The sequence below is a fragment of the Oryctolagus cuniculus genome, chromosome 16 (genome assembly GCF_051225735.1).
Source record: "Oryctolagus cuniculus isolate XC-2025 breed Fujian yellow rabbit chromosome 16, ASM5122573v1, whole genome shotgun sequence".
Taxonomy (NCBI): Eukaryota; Metazoa; Chordata; class Mammalia; order Lagomorpha; family Leporidae; genus Oryctolagus; species Oryctolagus cuniculus.
Genome location: NC_142882.1, coordinates 44,040,210 through 44,060,070, shown reverse-complemented (window position 1 = coordinate 44,060,070; position 19,861 = coordinate 44,040,210). Strand labels below are relative to the sequence as shown.

The 19,861-nt window shown below is 43.5% G+C and overlaps 1 protein-coding gene across 5 annotated transcripts in view; it reads left to right on the top strand.

Annotated features, from left to right (window-relative positions):
• The window catches only part of CRPPA (CDP-L-ribitol pyrophosphorylase A), a 325,693-nt gene extending 320,587 nt beyond the window's left edge, over positions 1-5,106 (top strand). For all 5 annotated transcript variants that reach the window (XR_519724.5, XM_051832566.3, XM_002720852.6 and 2 more), the window contains one exon: positions 1,979-5,106. Coding sequence is in view for 4 of the 5 variants with exons in the window: in XM_051832566.3 (XP_051688526.2) it covers positions 1,979-2,083 (105 nt within the window). In the remaining variant the exon portion in view is untranslated. The remainder of the gene's footprint in view (positions 1-1,978) is intronic.
• Positions 5,107-19,861: the final 14,755 nt, after the last annotated feature.

Below are 19,861 nucleotides of genomic sequence, written 5' to 3'. Positions count from 1 at the left end.
AGAATTTATGGCGTGCTACCCATGTGTTAGGCATCTAGCTAAGTGTTCCATATTCAAAGATAAATTGAAAAATTCTTTACATCAAGCAGCTCATCATCTGGTAGAATAGATGGTCGACTAAGGAGAGTAATAGCATGCAGTGTGTTCGAGGAATTCACAGCTACAGATTCAGACACCCCAACTGGGCTGCAGCACCCCAAAGAGTAATCAGGATCAGCTGAGCCAGGAAGGGTGCGGGAAGCTTTGCTGGCAAAGGCATCAACCAGTGCCCTAGCTCAGGAGCTCAAATAGCAGTCTTTTTTTTTTTTTTTTTTTTTTAAGATTTATTTTATTTACTAGAAAGACAGAGTTACAAAGTGAGGTAGAGACAAAGAGAGGTCTTCCATCTGCTGGTTCACTCCCCAGATGACTACAACGGCCAGAGCTGAGCCGATCTGAAGCCAGGAGCTTCTTCTGGGTCTCCCCTGAGAGTGCAGGGGTCCAAGGACTTGGGCCATCTTCTACTGCTTTCCCAGGCCACAGCAGAGAGCTGGATCGGAAGAGGAGCAGCTGGGACTCAAACTGGTGCCCATATGGGATGCTGGCACTTCAGGCAAGGGCATTAACCCACTGCACCACAGCGCAGGCCCCATTCAGTCAGTCTTCACACCATACCACACCATACCACGTGGCTATAGGCACTGAGAACTGAATGATGTAAGGGAACCTCAAGAAGAGGTGGGGGCTGGCGCTGTGGTGTAGCGGGTAAAGCCACTCCCTGCAGTCCTGGCATCCCATATGGGTGCCAGTTCGAGACCCATCTGTTCCACTTCTGATCCAGCTCTCTGCTATAGTCTGGGAAAGCAGTAGAAGACGACCCAAGTCCTTGGGCTCCTGGCTTCGGATGGGTGCCGTGCCAGCCATTGCGGCCAGCTGGGGAATGAAACAGCAGATGGAAGACCTCTCTCTTTCTCTCTCTGCCTCTCCTCTCTCTGTGTAACTCTCACTTTCAAATAAATAAATAAATCTTAAAAAAAAAATAAGAGGCTGTTTCCACCTACAGGGGTCACCCTTTTTCCTGGGGTTTAGAGGAAGCCTTGAGGAGGGTGAGATGTTCAGATCTGCAATGTAAAAGCAGTGCTTTGACTGGTCTGTGAGACGTGGGGTCCAGGAGACTGCCGAGAAATTGCTCCAGTAACGGAGGACAGAGGGTTCTGCTGCAGGAGCAGGTGGAGAGGCATCATCCTAGACGTGCTATCCCAGAATATGTGGGTGCAGGAAACAGCAAGGAAGGGAGGCAATGGTTCCAAGTGAGGTCTTGCGCATTGGGCTACGTGTAGAGACCGCTTACCCTCTCCCTGTCACTGTTCATAACACAGAGACCTTAATGTGAAGACAACAGCTCTGTCTCCACGGCTCCTTTTCTATCCAGGTGATAACCTGCTCCTACCTTCAAGAGGCTTAGCCAGTTACAGGATAAGCAGATTTCCACAGGCAGTCAAATTTCAAAGGTGGAATCACTTTTTAGCGACCTATGAGATTACTCTTGTCAAGATTTTGCCGGAACCTTAATTCACAAGCAACGGTTTTTTTCCCCTCTCTACACCAGTACTCATAACAAACAGTCTATAACAGAGTCGGAGGACATGCAGAAAGAAGAGAAAAAGGCTTGCCTCATCCATGAAGCATCCGCACTTCAGTGAAGCGCCAAAATTGCTCAGAAATCGGATCAAGGGAAAATAATCCTTTATTTCTTTCTGTTAGCATTGGAAATTATGTCAGTGTTTTTCTTGGTATCTTGGACTGGTATTTTGTGTGTGTGTGTGTGTCTGTAATGACAAGTGCTGGTGAAAGCATCTCTCCTTTGGGGACTTAAGTCCATGCCAATGGCTGTGGTCTGAGTTTATAAAAATCCACAGTCAGGGGGCTCCTTGTTGGATGTGAGGGGTGACCCTTTTTTTTCTTGTGAAATAATGACTGCTTTACCCCTTCTTTTCAGGATGAGCAGACGCTACAGGAAAGTTTAAAGCAAGGCGCCGCCATTATTGCCGCGTTAATCAAAGACAGAAACCCCGGGCTCATTGGTCAGCTGCTGGTCGCATGAAGAATGTGACGAGAAAATGACCTCTGAGGTTTTCAGAACCATCGAGCTACGCCTCTCCATTGCGCTTGCCCAGTTGTATGAGACACAGTGTGGGTCTTCTGTTCCTTATAACTTGTCAAATGTGGTGCACAGATTATAGAAGCTGGAGGAATGTCTATATCTGTGACATAAAAAGTACTTCAGTGTGTAGGGACTATAAATTGCCTGAACCAGAGGCAAGGCAGTAGCGGAAAATAAAACACTTAAAGGTCCTTTTCACAGAGGTGTGAAAGGTCAAAGGGTAATAGTGGTGGGCGAGCTAAGCCTGCAGAGAATGAGGATGTAGAAAACTGGGCCTGCTGTCTTCACTCGCTGTTCACTGATAACTCACACTACTGAAGCTAAAGGGCAAGCTTCCGAATTATTCTAAAAGTGTCCCTTCCCTCCCTCTATGTGGTATTTTGTCTTTTTGTTCTGTTCTGGAATTTCCCCCCACCTTGAAAACCCTGAAGAGAACAACAGGAAATGGAGCTCTTTGTTTCAAATGTCTTCACGATTGGCCGCATGTTACTCTAGATCCCTAAAGCAAATACAGTCTTCTTTTCTTTCATTTCTAAGGTGTATGTTTTCCTTCATTTGCAAAATAGAATTCTGACTTTATTTTCCAGGGTCTCTGATTTTTCTAAGTGTTAAAGAAGTCTGGAAAGCTTTGTAAATGTGATTTTAGCCAGTGTGTATTTGGCCATCTTCTGTAAGACTAGAAATACCATTGTCCATCATAGAGTTAAATGATTCTTTAAATCCAGATGCCATTGCTTTTTAAAATCAGTTCTTTCACTTTACATTTCCACTGGCTTATACTTTTAAAATATTAATATTTTCCCCTATGTTACATTTCACGATTACCGGTATCCGGTCATCAGAGATGCTTTTTACTCTCTACCCACATGTATTTTTATGAAAATAGATCAGATGAGGTTGGGCCAGGGCTGGAGTTGCGTGTGGGAACTATAAATCTTGGGTGAAATGTGTTCAGTGAGAGACTGTAAACTATCTACCTTGTGGAATGGCTTCTGTAACATTTTGTGTAATTCCCACCCCCCCACCCCCATATTTCTCATATGTATCCAGTAGGAGAGTTTATATTTTACGAGGAAGTAATACTGAGTGGGATAGAATGGGCTGGGGGTAATTGGGGCAATTTGTTCTCCTAAATGAACTGTGTCATTTGGACTTGGGCTTGGATCTCAGTTCTTGGGCTCCCCCCTCTTTCCCTCCGTCTCCAGGGATGCTAAGAAACATTGAACTAAGCAGTCAGGGCAGGCTGTCAAGGCTGACGGTGTGAGCCCTGTGTGGATTCTCGTTGGGAGGACTGTGCCCTAGTTAGAGGCAGGCTGCATGGGGGCAGGAGCCTCTGGGTCGCTCAGGCCAGGCACCCCTGGAAGTCCTTAGGCAAAAATGTTGGGCGACTTTGGGAGACTCCTCAAGGCTGAGGGAGCAAGTTCTCAGGGCTTTCAAGGCGGGAAACTGAGTGGATTTGCAGCAAAAAAAAAAAAAAAAAAAAATGCAGCAGCTTTGGGCTGCTGGCTGAGCTAACATCATTTTTAACACCACAAAGAGATTTTATAGTGGATGAGAATTTATCCTGGAGCAATTAGAATGACTTTTTCCTAGGCAGTCAGCACATTTGGTGTTAATTAGATTTAGTTAAGAAAACATGACATTATGCTTAGAGAAAAGAAAAATAGCATGCATTCCTTTATAGTTTGCAAAGTGATTGGCAGCACTGAACATTTAGATATATATTGAACATAATATCACATTTATAAATATATATTTATAGGTTGTATCCGTCTCTGTGCAGAGGAGTGAATTAAGGCTCAGAGATCTTAATTACTTTGTCCAGTGTCATGGGGCTGCAAATGTAGACAACTTGCTAGTGTGAAGTACTCTTCAAGTGTGGAAAAGCAGAGCTAAAGATGTTCATTTTGGGCCAGGTGCTGTAACATAGTAGGCTAAGCCTCCTCCAGGTTCCTGTCCTGGCTGCTCCTCTTCCGATCCAGCTCTCTGCTATGGCCTGGGAAAGCGGTGGAAGGTGGCCCAAGTGCTTGGGCCTCTGCACCCACATGGGAGACCCAGATAAAGCTCCTGGCTCATGGCTTTGGATCGGCCCAGCTCCAGCTGTTGCAGCCATCTGCGGAGTGAATCAGCAGTTGGAAAACCTTTATCTCTCTCTTTATTTGCAACTCTGCCTCTCAAAAGAAATAAATATAATCTTAAAAAAAGAAACGCAGCCACTTTTCCAGTACATAGAGCTTGTAGCCAGGAGTTGAGGGACTGGAGAGAATCTTCAACCAGCAGATGAAGATCAGCTACTATACTGCTTGTAATGAGATCCAGAGAAGACTTGATTGACTCTAAGTGTGCTTACTGTAGTTAAAATGGTCCATTCCCACATTATTTTCAAAGTCTTTTTGAAAGAAATGGAACTTATGCCTTAGAGTCATTGAAATTGCTGCTACCTCAGGGAAATATTATGGAAAGACTACTTGTTTTCTAAATTTATGCTCTTTAATTAAATGTAATTGAAAGTCAGTCTTTTTAGGAATGGAACACAATCTGAGCAATGGTTTAATTAATTATATTGATAAGAGATAGTTTATTTAATAAATGTGCTCCATTTGGGGGCGGCGCTATGGCGTAGCGTGTAAAGCCGCCACCTGCTGTGCCGGCATCCCATATGGGTGCTGGTTCGAGTCCCGGCTGCTCCACTTCTGATCTAGCTCTCTGCTATGGCCTGGGAAAGCAGTACAAGATGGCCCAAGTCCTTGGGCCTCTGAACCCATGTGGGAGACCCAGAAGAAGCTCCTGGCTCCTGGCTTCGGATCAGCTCAGCTCCAGCCATTGCAGCCAACTGAAGAGTGAACCAGCAAATGGATGACCTCTTTCTCTCTTCTTCTCTCTCTGTGTAACTCTTACTTTCAAATAAGTAAATAAATCTTTAAAAATAAATAAATAAATGTGCTCCATTTGAGATGACTGAATGCAATTGTGTTCATCTCTGAGAGTCAGATCCCTATCTAATGTCATAATTTTAAGCATTTTCAAAGGTTTACCACAATTTTCCATGACAGTGCATTATAATTGTAACTATTAAATTTTATTTTATATATAGAAATTCAGCAGTCATTTTATAAAGATCAAATTGCATACCATTTTAACATATGTAAATTTCACCTTGTTTTCATGTTCAAACTAATTATGTATTCATGAAAGGATAAATCACAACATTTTAGTGCTTATGAATAAGGAAACAATTTGGAAAGCACCAGATTGAAGTTATTTTTAGAAATTAATTTGAAAATAAGTGGAATAGATGAAAATTTTAAATTCATTTAGAGTTTGTGAGTATGGCTTAACATCAGTGAGCTGGAAGTGACTTGCAGGTGCTATCTGGCATTGTAACATTTATATATATAGTATGTTTTAGTATCAAAATTGTGGAAAAATGTAAGCATATTTCTAAGATGAAAAGTAAAACCACTAAATAGTCTAAAAATGTTCTCTACATACAACATATAAGTGATAAATAGCTAAACTATTAATATCCTTAATTGAGTCCATTTATATTTAAGGTATGTATATATTTTTTCAATATAAATTAGTCACAACTAAATAAATATTACATTCTCATAAAGTGTTGGTGCTTTATATAATAGAAAGATAGAAGTTTTTAAGTTCAAGTCTATTTTGTAAACAAAAAATTAGAGTTGGACACTGTGGCACAGCCGGTTAGGACCCCCACATCCCAAATCTCAATGCCTAGGTTTGAGTATCGCCTTGGCTTCCAATCAAGCTTCCTGCTACTGCACACCCTGGGAGGCAGCAGATGGTGCATCCCGTGCTTGGGTCCCTGCTACCCAGATGGAGTTCCTGGTACCTGACATCAGCCTGGCCCAGCCCTGGAAGTGAACTAGCAGATGGAAGATATTCTCTCCCCCCCCCCCCCCCCCGTCCAGATAAGTAAGCATTAAAAGGTAATTCTAAAACCAGAAGTCTCAAATGGATTCTTTTCCTTTTCCCCTAATTTTAGGGGGCTTTCTAGCAATTATAATTGTTGCTAAGAATATAAAAGTTACACTCAAACACAGAGAAACACAGTATCGTGATCATTCACAGTGTCTAGTGTCAGAAATATTCCTCCCTGCCCTTACCTTCCAATGGAGGCATGTATGTTCATCTTTTGACTTAGGGATGCTTCTTAAACCTGCTATGCTCTATAGGGCGAACCAGAAGTGGCAGTGAAACCCCTAAGACTCAGCCTCAGGAGTTCTGCTTGCTGTCTTCCATTTCTGACTCTATCATGAGAAGAACATGCCTGTTCCAGCCTTCCGCCCCCAGAAGGAAGAAGAGGGGCCTGGAACAGCCGGCCTCCAACTCACCCACAAACGCGTGAAAACCCCAGCTGGGACCCATGGAGCCACCAAGCCCAGGTCAGGTGACTGCTCCAGCAGGTGCAAGCTCACTAAATCTCATAGGTTTCTGCTCGTATTGAGTTTTGAGCATCTTTTACAACACTTATTGGTAGCCACGGGAAGACAGTCCGTGCCAGTGTGTGATGTATCTGCCCTGCAAAGTCTCAGCTATATCTAGAGATGTAGCTTGCTAAAGCAGGATACCTGTAGGAGAGTAGCTGGGGAGAGTGATCCCAAAATATCAGAAGGCTCTGAGGTTCCTGTCAGCAGTTTCTGGAGGAGAAAAATAAACCAGAATGTTGTAGAAAAGTTTCCAAGAGAGGTGAAACACACTTGAATAGGAAACGATTGTGGGTTTAAGATATGGGCCTATAAAATGACAATGAAAATAGCTAACACTCACTGACTACTGTTTTCCAAAAACCGTTTAGTGTTTTATGTACATAACTTCTTTATTCTTTATAAGCACTCTGTGTGCTAACAAGTCAACCTATCACTGTTTAAGAGATGAGCAGACCAAGTTGCACCTGCTCTGAGTAAGTTATTCAGCCAACAAAGGAGCTAGTGAGACAAGTGGGAATCTAATTTCAGATCATACATTGCTAAGCACTAAGCTATACTGTATTAAAAACATACTGTTTTAAGATCTCTTAAAGAACGTCTCTCAAAGAGCCAACTTTCAGTTTTCTTTAATAGCGAGCGAAAAAAAATGGGCAAAGCCCTTTAATTTTCAGAGTTTCTGTAGCCTTTCTTTTGCCCTTTGACACTCTGAACACAAAAACATACACATGGTTCCCGATTCATTATGGTGCAACTTGACAAGGGCGCAGAAGTTACACACTTTCAGTTTGAACAGCAGAGAAACAGAGAGAGGGTGAGACAGAAAGAGAGAGAGAGAGAGATCTTCCATCTGCTGGGTCCTCCCCAATGGCTGCAGCCTCTATGTCTGGCCCAGGCTGAAACCAGGAGCCAAGAACTCCATCCCGGTCTCCCACATGGGTGGCAGCAGCGCAAGCACTTGGGCCATCCTGCTCTGCCTTCCCAGGCACATTAGCAGGAAGATGAATCAGAAGCAGAGCAGCTGGGACTTGAACCAGCCTTCTGATATGTAGTTCAGGAGTCTCAAGTGACAGCCTAACCCACCGTACCACAGTGCTGGTGTTTTGGAACCTCCTTGGATCTGCATGTACTGGTAAAATCAAAGACTGATCCACACATCAGATTTTCATCAACACCATCTCTGAGCTCTAAAGTTGTGGGGATTTTCTCCAGCAATAAATGTCAGACACACTTGGATAAAAAAAAAAAAAGATGAAAAGGTTAGAAGCAAGGGTATACATTAGGAGTATAGGCAGATACGCTGCTTGGGATGCCTACATCCCATACTGCATTGTATGGGATTGAGTCCAGACTCTGCTCCTGACTCCAGCTTCCCACTGATGTGCACTTTAAGAGGTAGCAGGTGGCAGCCCAAGTACTTGGGTTCCTGCTACCCCTGTGGGAGATACAGATTGATTTTCTGACTTCAGGCGGACCCAGCCCTGGCTGTTGTAGTCATTTGGGGGGTGAACCAATGGATGGGAGATTCTTCATCTCTCTCTTTCATCCTCTCTCTATCTCTTGTCTATTTCATTCAAATAAAATTAATAAAATTTAAAAAGATGCAAAATACTATTTTAGAACAAAAAAGTAGAAGTAGAAGCAAGTTTTTCCATGATAAATAAGAGTTGCATGTAGTCATTTGTGCCTCGGCAGCACAGGAGACATGAAAAGACATTGAAATCCATTTGCCAGTTTCACAAGAGAAAGGCAAGCCCAGAGAAATGCCCAGGACTAAGAAAGCATGAAGACTTCGCTTGCCATGAGCTTCTCTTCATCCCATCTGTCCACCCCTGTGTGCTCCACTGGGAAATTCTAGGGTGAATGGTACTGGGGATGAGGATCAAGGCCAGAGTGGAGCCACATTGTTTTTGCCCTTCCACCTGAAACATTGGGAAGCTTGGCTTTTAGAAATGGCTTTGCTGCTGAAAGACCTTATGCAGATTCTCTACTTAAGATGCTACCAAAAAATCCATAGAGTTGTTGAAACAGCTGGGTTTGTTTTGCAGCATAGAGAAGCCTGGCTAGTCAAATGCAGTTTTTGTTTATCCCAATGTATCCTTAGTTAATCCTATCAGGGTCCCTACATGTAGGTCTATGTCAGTCTTTTGATAAGACATTGCAAAAAGGCAGATGCAGAGATTTAAGAGTTTTGGATCACTGGGACACTGGAAGCCAAATAGAGTTGGGAAATCTAGAATTCCTGACTTCCACTGGCCAGTATTTTTGGGAATGGGGTCACATGTAGGAAGGACTCCCCTTTGCTTGTGGTTTGAGAACTCTGATTTAAATTTCCATCCAGAGTTTTACCTGGATGCCTTCCCTCTTTCCATTGTGCAAAATTGCTGTTGAGCCCAGAGGCAAAACTTCAACAACAAAATCCTGGTGATTATTTTGACCCGAGTGCAGACATGACTGGAGATCCAATATGGGAGCCAATTTTGTAAGAATTTCCACTAGGCTGTGGACAGTAATAATTGGGTTATTTGGATAGGGCTTGGCAGAGCATCTTGTAGATGAACTGAATGAGGGTTTGGAGCTTTGCCATCCTGGAGTTATCCATTGTGTTCTTTGTTCTACCTCATTATAAAATGGGCTATTGAAATCCATTGGTATATTGGTATGTCAGGTTTTTATTTATATTTTTTCCTTTTCTATTCTTTGCATCTGAGCCCTGAATTTTGTTGAAAGCAAGCTTCTCAGTCTAAGTGGATAACAAAACATCCCTTTGAGGAGAAGGAAATAGATGATAAAATCTGTGTGTTACTAATTTTCTTCAATAGTTTGGAGGAATTTGTTTTTCCATCCTGTGTGTGTTTTTAAGACCTTGTTAAGTTCATAGTTCCTTTTTCTTTTCGTGCTTGAATAGAAAATCATTCTCTTTAATCCCACCTGAGTTTTAAAAATGTACTATAGGACTGCCCAGTTTAGGAATTCAGTTGCCTGTCCTACTGAATGGAAGTTTGTATGACCCAACGGGGAAAGAATGCTATTCAAAGACATTTCCGTCTGTTTGTTTCTCAGATCAGTCACTGTTCACGTAAATCTGGAAAGAAGCCAAGATATGTAAACACATTAAGAGTTTTGAACATTTCAGCGGGAATATCAGTAAGTTCTGCCATAAATCAGGAATTTAGCATAAATGCAGTATGATATAATATAATAAGATAGCAGAGAGAATCAACTATAGACCCACTATTCTTGACTCTGGATTGAGAATCTTAGTATTAAAAGATTTGGGTTAATTATACATAACACTACTCTTTCCCAAATCATATATATGTTGCCTTAATGGAATTGTATTTTTATTTTATTACATTTTATTGGTTGCTTAATATAAAACAGCTCTTGAAATATGAAGCCACTGTTTATGTTCTTGTAACATACTAAATGTGTGCAATGTGTAATTATATGTCACTAATGATTCTGTTTATAAATTGCATAAATCAGTGAATACAGCAAAGTATAGTTTTTTATTTTTTAATTTTTAAATATTTCTTTGGAAGACAGAGTTACAGAGAAAGAGAGAGAGAGATATGGTTCCATCTGCTGGTGCACTCCCCAGATATAGTAGTCTCATTAACCTGTGACATAAAATAAAATTACACTTCCATTTGTGTGTGTGTGTGTGTGTGTGTTTAACTCAACTTACTACAATAGGAGCCCACATGGTTTAAGCTGGAAACCAGCCTGACTTGGGGGGTCTCCCCCTCGAGATTTCATGCTTGCTGTAGAAGTCCCTCCATTTCTTACACCCTTTGTTTTCATCTCATCTCTGTGTGTCCCAGCTCAGGACGGACACACACTTAGGAGTCAGCCCTGAGTGCCCTTCCAGATCTCTCAAAGAACTTAATCTTAGATTCATGCGATTGACACACTCTCCCTGAAACAGCCGCCATCTTTCTATTACAAAAGAAATTCTTTCTATTTCTGCCCCCCTGAGAGAAGCAAAAGGAGGTTTGCTGTTCCCATCAGGGCAATCTCCCTTGAGTTCCCTCTCAGAAGCACATTAAGGTCCTGGATGTGTGAGCCCCACTACTCCTAAACCAGAACGCAGTGCCTGTCCTCTGCTGCACTGCTGCTGTGGAAGCAAGAGGCGTGGAGTCACCACACAGACCCCTGGAGTCGGGTGAAAGTGGGCCAGAGATGAGTGGCCTGCAGACTTGTTTATTTCAGTTGGTACAGCAGCTTATATAGCCGAGGCAGCCAATCTGGTCAAGGGGTGGTTTATACCCCAACCAATCACAGCCTGTTGCTAGGCAGGCTCCATTGCTAGGTGGTTTCCCAGGGGGTTTCTGAAGCCATTCCTGAGTAACTGACGCTAGCTTGCCAGCGGCCATCTTGGCATGGCCTTCTCATTCCAGCACACTGCACCCCATCCAAAGAGCTTTGCTGTACCTCCTGTATCAGGGTTGGATCCTCCCCAGAATAGGTGATGGTACCATCCTACTATTATGCTATCATAGTACCATTACCCATTCTCATCAAGAAAAATGCTCATGTGTTCAATAAGCTAAACCCACAATGATGTGCCTATAGATACGTTTCCTCTGGATGTTTTTAAATTTTAAGCCACAGTCAAGGTTTATATTTTTTTTTTCAAAAATATCTAACAGCTAACTGAGAGCAATATTTCATGAAACTTCAATGAATTGAAGAGTATAATTTTACCAAGAAACACAAGGTTGGGCAAAGTATGTAAAAGACAGAATTTGTTTTTTTTCTCCTTTTAATATCAGTGGTTTTTGTTATGTCAAAGGAGTAGCTTGGAGACTATCTAATTATTTAATAATAATTACCATTCAGTTGTGCTTTGGTCTTTGCCAATTAATTTTTCATGTACTATCTGATGCAACTTTCCTGAAAACTCTGAATTAGCCAGATATTCCTCAAGCAGCTGAGGCTCACAGAAGCCAAGGGAATATTCTAGGCTCACACAGCTAGTGAGTGAGAGGCATGACCCTTTCCTGAAGCTTGCACTGCTTTTTATCAGTTAGGATCTGAACGTGATCCCACAGAACATTTAAAAAAAGATCTGGTGATGGAAAAAATATTTAGAGTCTACTTACTCAATTGTGTTCCAGTTTTTTGTTTTGATTCTCATTCCTCTATGGGCTTTGAGCCACAGAGCTAGTCCTTAGCAACATATGTGTTTTCCTAGTCCATTAAGATGAGCACTGAGTAGCACAGCAAATCCTGGTCCCTAATTATTTACTGAGTGTCCCTTAAGATCAAGACCACAAGGTCTCATGGAAATTCTGCAAGGAAACTTTTTTTTTTTTTGACAGGTAGAGTTATAGACAGTGAAAGAGACAGAGAGAAAGGTCTTCCCTCCATAGGCTCACCCCCGAAATGGCTGCAACGGCCAGCGTCACGCTGATCCAAAGCCAGGAGCCAGGTGCCTCCTCCCAGTCCCCATGCACGTGCAGGGGCCCAAGCACCTGGGCCATCCTCCATTGCCTTCCTTGGCCACAGCAGAGAGCTGGACTGGAAGAGGAGCAACCAAAACCAGAACCCAGCACCCACATGGGATGCCGGCACCGCAGGCAGAGGATCAAACAAGTGAGCCACGGCACTGCCCCCCTGCAAGGAAACTTGACAAGGTTTCTGGAAGGGTGAGGAAAACAAATGAAAATGATGGCAATGGAAAGGTGTCCATGGTACAAGTGAAGTCCGTGGTATTCCGAGGAAGGGATGCTTCTGGCATCTGGTTTGCAAGAATGCTCTGCTTCCTTATAGACCCAGGACTGACAGTTTCCCATGGAACTCCTTCCCTAAACACCCCTGTGGGGCTGCGCATCCTCCTTCGATCTTGATCCATTGAACGATGACATCTTATATTGAAGCGTTCTGTGCTTGCCTTTCAGATACAGTCTCCCTGAGGCCAAGCTCTCTGGTTAACTCCAACTTCCATTAAGAGTAGCAGTAACTTACTAATGTTCCTTTCAGGCATACAATATATTTCCAGTTTAGCAGCCATATCAATAATCCCTAAATTAAGCCTTTATGAGGTGGGCTATAAACCCTTGAGGGATTTACAAACTTGTTTGGCAATGCCAGACTTAATGGATAAATTAAGTGATACTTGAGAACCATTATGCTACCGTGTTAGAATCTCAATTCATAAATCCATGTGTCGGAAAAACACAGGTTACCTCCATTTATCCTTTATTTTAAGTCCCAATCCTGTGGGGTAAGAAGAAAAGTCCACTTCAGGCATTCCTCAGGCTCTTCTTGCTTCAGGGACTATAAAATCTCTGGGTTATAAGAAGCATCAAAGCATCAGAAGTGTTCCTTTGGTCGTCACCCATCCCTACAGCCGACAGAGGACCCCACTGCTTCTGCAGGTCTAGCAGGCAGGGGCCACAGCACACCCCAGATGCCTGGGTTTCTGGGTCCCTTCCTCCCCTTCCTGATCTCTGAATCTCTTTCAAACGTCTCCCATCTTTCTCTTTCTGACTCCCTCCTTCCCTCTCTTATTCCTTCCCCAGCGATCACTACTACAATCTAAGGAATGTTGCATTTTAGCTGTAACTCTGTAACTTCAGGATCTCCCTGCTTTGTTCCCTTTGCAAAATGTCTAAGGCAGGGAATGATAAAGCCAGGAGTCGAGCTTTAAATAGTAGGGGGGAGGCAAAAGTACAGGGAGCAAGACAGCAGTGAATTACTCCAGCAGGCCTGTCTGTGTGCTAGCTATCACAAAGGGTGCAAGCAATGAATGCTTCTTCTTCTTCTTCTTCTTTTTTTTTTTTTTTTGACAGGCAGAGTGGATAGTGAGAGAGAGAGACAGAGAGAAAGGTCTTCCTTTTGCCGTTGGTTCACCCTCCAATGGCCGCCACGGCCGGCGCACCGCACTGATCTGAAGGCAGGAGCCAGGTGCTTCTCCTGGTCTCCCATGCAGGTGCAGGGCCCGAGGACTTGGGCCATCCTCCACTGCACTCCCAGGCCACAGCAGAGGGCTGGCCTGGAAGAGGGGCAACCGGTTCAGAATCTGGTGCCCCAACCGGGACTAGAACCCGGTGTGCCGGTGCCGCTAGGTAGAGGATTAGCCTATTGAGCCACAGCACCGGCCCTGAATGCTGCTTCTTTCCATGCAGTGTTTGATTCCCTCCCAGACCCCTGCTCCCTCTCAGTGAATAGCACGTGAATGACAAGCTCTTATCTCCAATTGCCTGCTGAATACAGTGTATCATCCTTGGCATCTTACTTTTCAGTGAGGCTGCACTGAAAGCCGAGCCTGTATTCCCTGCCCCCCACCTTGACTTATTCCCTCAGTTCTTGTCTTTGTCCTGTGCTTTCTGCTTGCCCTTCTTTGGTGTTTCGGGCCCTTTTCTATGCAGTCGCCTGTATTTCCTTGAGCACCCCAGGAATCCAGATTCTCTTCCTTCCTCCCCCTTCCATCCCTCCAGTTCATGCCCATGTCTTGACGAGTCTTGCAGGTCATAATGTCCAACACGGGAGCAAACCGCCTGCCATTTTCTGACCAGCACTGTGTTCACTTGCCTTTGGCCTTTGGAGACACTGATGTTAGCATCTTTCGACACATGTCAAATTTGATTCTTCTCCATCTGTACTTAGGTGGTACTTTATCTTAGAACCAACGGTATTTTTCCACCAGGCAACTTCAGAGTAGAGGGCATGTTTTATACATCTTATTTTTCCTGAATCTAGAAGAACCATTGGTACGAAAGATTGGGCAGAATTGACATTGTATGGACCACTACTTACCCCACCCCCCCATTTTCTTTTCCTTCAGAAGCTTTGCAAAGAATGCTGTCACTTGACACTTGACCCATGACTTCAACTGGTCTCTGCTGAACTCTCTCCATGGCAGATCCACCATTTGCCTTTTCACCAAATTGTCATCTTAATCCTCATTGACTGCAGGCTAGTTCTGCCTTTCAAGCTCACAAGCACCGGCAACCTGTGGCTTTCTTCACCACACCCTGCTCCCCCTTCCTGCAGCTGCACGTTGGTTGGTTGGTTGGCTGGTTGGTTGGTTCTTCTCTTCCTGGTAGTGCATCACCTGCTCCCTCTTGGTTCAGTTCCCCACTTCTTACCATTCTTCCTGCTCCTGCTTAACGAGTACACCTGGCCTGACCTCTCTCTGTCCGTTTAGTACTTACAGGCTGTATAGCCACAATTCAACATCCAGTTTACATTCCAAATCTGGGTTCCCTGATTTGTGTAGTGGCATCCCGTCTTCTCTGAGGAATAGCACCATGCCTTGCCTTATAACTGGTTGCCCTGCAAGACCCAACCATGCTTTGAACACACCACAAGCGTCTCAAAGACATGTAGCCCATTGGTTTGGTAGAGATTCATTGTTAAATGGTGTCTCTTTTGAGATTAGGATAGAAGTAATTTTTTTTTTCCAGCTGACTATTTCAGGCACTGCACTGGGTGATTTCCATACTGCATTTTATGTCGTCCAATGGGATGTATGGGTTCTAGTGTGTAGCTCAGCTCACTTTTTACATCCTCAGGGCTATTTCTTTTGGTGCTTGCACTTCAGAGACTCTGTATTAGTGATGACTTCTCATTGTATTTAAGGGCAGGCACTCAAATGTGTAGGAATTTAACAACGTTCAAATACAAAGGCGATGGAGCAGAAAGAAAGGAAGGAAGTCAGTTGTCTGATCATTTATGAGCAGCCACTCAGCATCCGATCAATTTAGCGCTCACCGGGAATCCTGTGGATCCTGTGGAAGCTGGCATTCGAAACAGACCTTTAAGTTGCCCGGTCGCCTTGAAAGTACGCCTTTCTGCTTGAATCTTTTCCTGGGTTACACGAAGAATTCTCACATGCTCTGGAAACCCTTCCTCGCATAACCATTGCTTTAATGGAGGCTAAGCTCCATCTGGTGGTCGAATTTGCTTTTGGGTTTGCAGGTCAGCCTGTGGGCTGAGATCTGTTTTGGGGAACAGAACTGGGAAATGTGAATCTACATGTGTGCATATGTACTTATGGATTACGTAAGTGTGTGTGCACGTGTGTGTGTTTGTACATGTGTGTGTGCATGCGCATGTGTGGTGTGAGGCTTTAGTCTTCCACAGAAGTTGGGAAGTGTGGCCGTGTTTGCTATTATTGACACTGACATTTAAAGCATGGTGTCTGGCATCTGTTGATTCCACATCTTGTGATATTCAGGCTCTCAGCCATGACCAGACTGACCTCACTGTGATAATGCACAAACCAAATCTTTCTTCCTACCTGTCTTGTGTCCGGATTGTTTTCTGAAGGAATTTTATGGATGTGTTGATAGTAAAACAAGTTAATATCAAGGCCTCTATGATTGCAATAAAATTATAAGAATAAAATGCCAACATGTTTGAAAAATATCAACGCAAGTCGTAATGCTGTATACTCTCACTACTCTTCTCACATGTACATGAGAGCATTTTGATGTGTACCCCTGATGTGGGGTGACGTCACATTGGCCGTACAAGGACCATTTACACACTGGAAGAAACCTCCAGCAGGATTTAGCTTTCCAATTTGATGTATCATATCTGTACTGAAAACACAAAATAATTGCCTCCATGTGAAAATTAGGGCATTTTCTTATAAAAATGCAGCTGTCCTGCAAGGAGGGGTCTTTCCTTGCAAGGCAACTCCCTGTGAGGAGTCGCTGCCACTCAGAGAAGAACATGCACTCTGATGGACCACCTTCTACCTCTTTGCCTCTTTGTTGTCTGATGTCTGTGGCTATTTGCATACATGGGCTCCACAGTCCACTGGGGATGCCTGCCTGAGGAATTCATAGGTGAGCAGGCAGAGAAAAAGAAGAGAGACAGATGAGTAACTGCCAATATCACGAAGGAGACAGCCAAACAGAAGGCATATACTGCCTTCTGTACAATTTTACTCAATACACTGGTGATACTATGGCTGTACTTCCGATGGTTTGACCTTGGAGGGCAAGAAAAATCTCTCCCAGTTCTTGGCTGTTGCAAACTTTCAAGATTTGATTGCCTTTAAAATCCCAATCTCTAGGCTGGAACACATCTGAAGTTCCATTCTTTATTTTCAGTTTGAGCTAATTTTAATTGGGTTAGACATTATCTGGGGCAATGGCTTATTTCACAGAGAAAACTGGACTCCAGACAGTGGAACACACAGCTCCTTTGCTGAACAGTTAAAATTGAAACCCTAAAATCCTAAAAGCCATCCCAACCCTTTATAGCAGTAGAAACAGTTCTGTATCAACAAATTGTTCTCCTATAGTGTGGTAAGCATGCAGGAGGTGGCAAAGAGGAGACTTGGAAAACAGACCTGGTGCTGTGGTATAGAAGGTTAGGCTGCCACCTGCAGTACTGACATCCCAGATGGGCGCTGGTCGTGTCAGAGCTGCTTTGCTTGCAATCCAGCTGTCTGCTAATGCTCCTGGGAAGGCAGCAGAGGATGACCCAAATCCTTGGGCCCCTGCATCCAGGTGGGAGACCCAGAAGAGGCTCCTGGCTCTGGCATGGCCCAGCCTTGGCCATTGCAGAAATTTGGGGGATGAACTAGTGGCTGGAAGATTGATCTTCCCCCTCCTTTTCTCTCTAAAAATTAAAATAAAAATAAAGTATCAGAAGCTAAATTTTCTCTTTCTCAAGATTCTCATAGTGTCTGCCTAAATTACTTAGATTAAAAATGGCATAGCTGATTTTGCCCACTGTTTATGATATGTGCGGATAAGAGGCCAGGGATGCACTAGACTTAGAGTTCAGGTTCATAGGAAGTGGATGTTTGAGAATAAAGTGAGGTTTTTTTTTTATGATTTTGTTTTATTTACTTGAAAGGCAGAGTGACAGAGAAAGAGGGTGAGACAGAGAGAGAAAGAGATTCTCCATCTGCTTGTTCAATTCCCAAATGGTTACAACAGCTGGGCCTTGGGCCAGGCTGAAGCCGGGGCCAAGAACTCCACCCTGGTGCTCCATGTTGGTGCAGGGGCACAAGCGCTTGAGCCATCTTCTGCTGCTTTCCCAGGCTCATTCACAGGAAGCTGGATCAGAAGCAGAGCAGCCAGGACTCAAACTGGCAAGCATATGGGATGCTAGCTTTTGCAGAAGGAGGAACAATTGGTCTGAAGTGAAAAACTGGGATTTAATGTGAAAGTTTAGACTTCAGAACACCGGGAAGTTATAAAAAGAAATGGATTTGAGTGTACATCAAGTATTTTTATGTAAGTACATTGTATAGTGTTCAATCTGGAAATATTCTGACAGCAGAAAGAAATCTAAGTCAATACTCTTCCAGGTTTATTATTGAAATAGTGATTAGGAAATAAAAGCATCAGTCTAGGTGGTGCTTCACGTTCTGCCCACAACCTCCTGTATGAATGGAGAGTGTGTTTTAATTACGGGCACTTTTACAACACTGCTGCTTTTGTCTCTGAGATACACGATATTTGTTCAGAAGATTTTTTTTTCTTACTGCTTTCAAACAACAGCAAAGTGCTGAACCACTGTCCAGACTGCTAACAGATGATGCTTTAACATCCTTCCCGTGAGGCTCTGGTGCTGCGAGACTGCCTTAGTCATCTAAAGGGCGTCCTCAGTGGCCTCACTGTTGGGAATGAGGGAGACTGTACTTACATGTACAAAGGATCCTCAAAGAGTTCATGGAAAATGAATGTGAAAATAATGGCATGCCTTTCAAAAAATCTTTGCACCAATTTAAACTTTTTCTTTTCCTTCCATTTTTCTGCAAATTTTTTAAGTCCCCTCATCTTTAAGGAAAGTAGAAAAAAGGCCAACTCCCAAACCCAGGTGTTCCTGTGAATAAGTCTCAGTAGACCAATCTTTAGAAAATGCCAGATTAGCATGAGAAAGCTGAGGGCTGACTACAACTGTAATTACATTGCAGTGACTAATAACATTCGCTAAATAGGTCAATTAGCAAAGACACACCAAATGCGTATTTAAATAGATCATTCCTATAGAGAAATGTAGTGTTTACTTTCTGTTAGGAACCTGTGAGCAATTAACACTGATCTCTACAGCCCCACTTGCTCGTCCCCATGGTTTTCTCTCGCTTAACTAAAAACCTTGATACATTATAAAGTATCAGCCTGAAATAAAATCTGTTGAAAAGTTGCACACATGGAGATTTCTGTGGTTTATAATGTAATTTTCTGGAAGCACAACACAATGCGTTTCTCTATGCATCTTGATATTTACATCATTGAACATAACACCTTGTATATATTAACTGCTCAATATGTAGCTGAATGGACTAATAAATGAACACATCCATCGTTCCAGTTAGTGGCACTTGTCTACTTCCTCAGCTGTTCTCAGTTTACCTTGGGATTCTCAGATTGTCATTTCCCTGGACTCACAGTGGCTCTAGAATTTAAAGATAAATCATTTTCAGCTGGTGCCGCGGCTCACTAGGCTAATCCTCTTGCCTTGCGGCGCCGGCACACCGGGTTCTAGTCCCGGTCAGGGCGCCGGATTCTGTCCCGGTTGCCCCTCTTCCAGGCCAGCTCTCTGCTATGGCCCGGGAGTGCAGTGGAGGATGGCCCAAGCCCTTGGGCCCTGCACCCCATGGGAGACCAGGATAAGTACCTGGCTCCTGGCTTCGGATCAGTGCAGTACGCCGGCCGCAGCGGCCATTGGAGGGTGAACCAACGGCAAAGGAAGACCTTTCTCTCTCTCTCTCTCTCTCTCTCTCTCACACTGTCCACTCTGCCTGTCAAAAAATAAAAAATAAAAAATAAATAAAGATAAATCATTTTCAATATGACCTCTAAATAGCAATCAACTATGGAATTTTGTGCTCATGCTAAGAAACCAAATCTGTTTTCCAAACAGGATGGAAATATAATTGAGAAATAATATGTTGGTATTCAAATACCAATTTCTCAAGGATTTGTAAAAGTTTTTGCTTGGTTTCTCCCATGGTGGTTGATACGTTAATTTTTATGTATTTAGATTATTTGAAAGGCAGAAAGAGAGGGAGAGAGAGAGACAGAGAGCTCAAGCAAGTGAGAGCGAGCTACTGCTGGTGGTTAACTCCCCAGTGCCTGCAACAACTGGGGCTGGGCCAGGTGGAAGTCAGGAGCTGGAACTCAGTTGAAGTCTCCCAGGTCTCCCACATGGGTGGCAGGGACCCAACTACTTGAGCCATCACCTGCTGCTTCCTGGGGTGCAACCTTAACAGGAAACCAGAGTTGCAAGTGGATCCAGGACTCAGACACTCTAATATGGCTTGTGGGTGTTCTAAGTGGTTCTT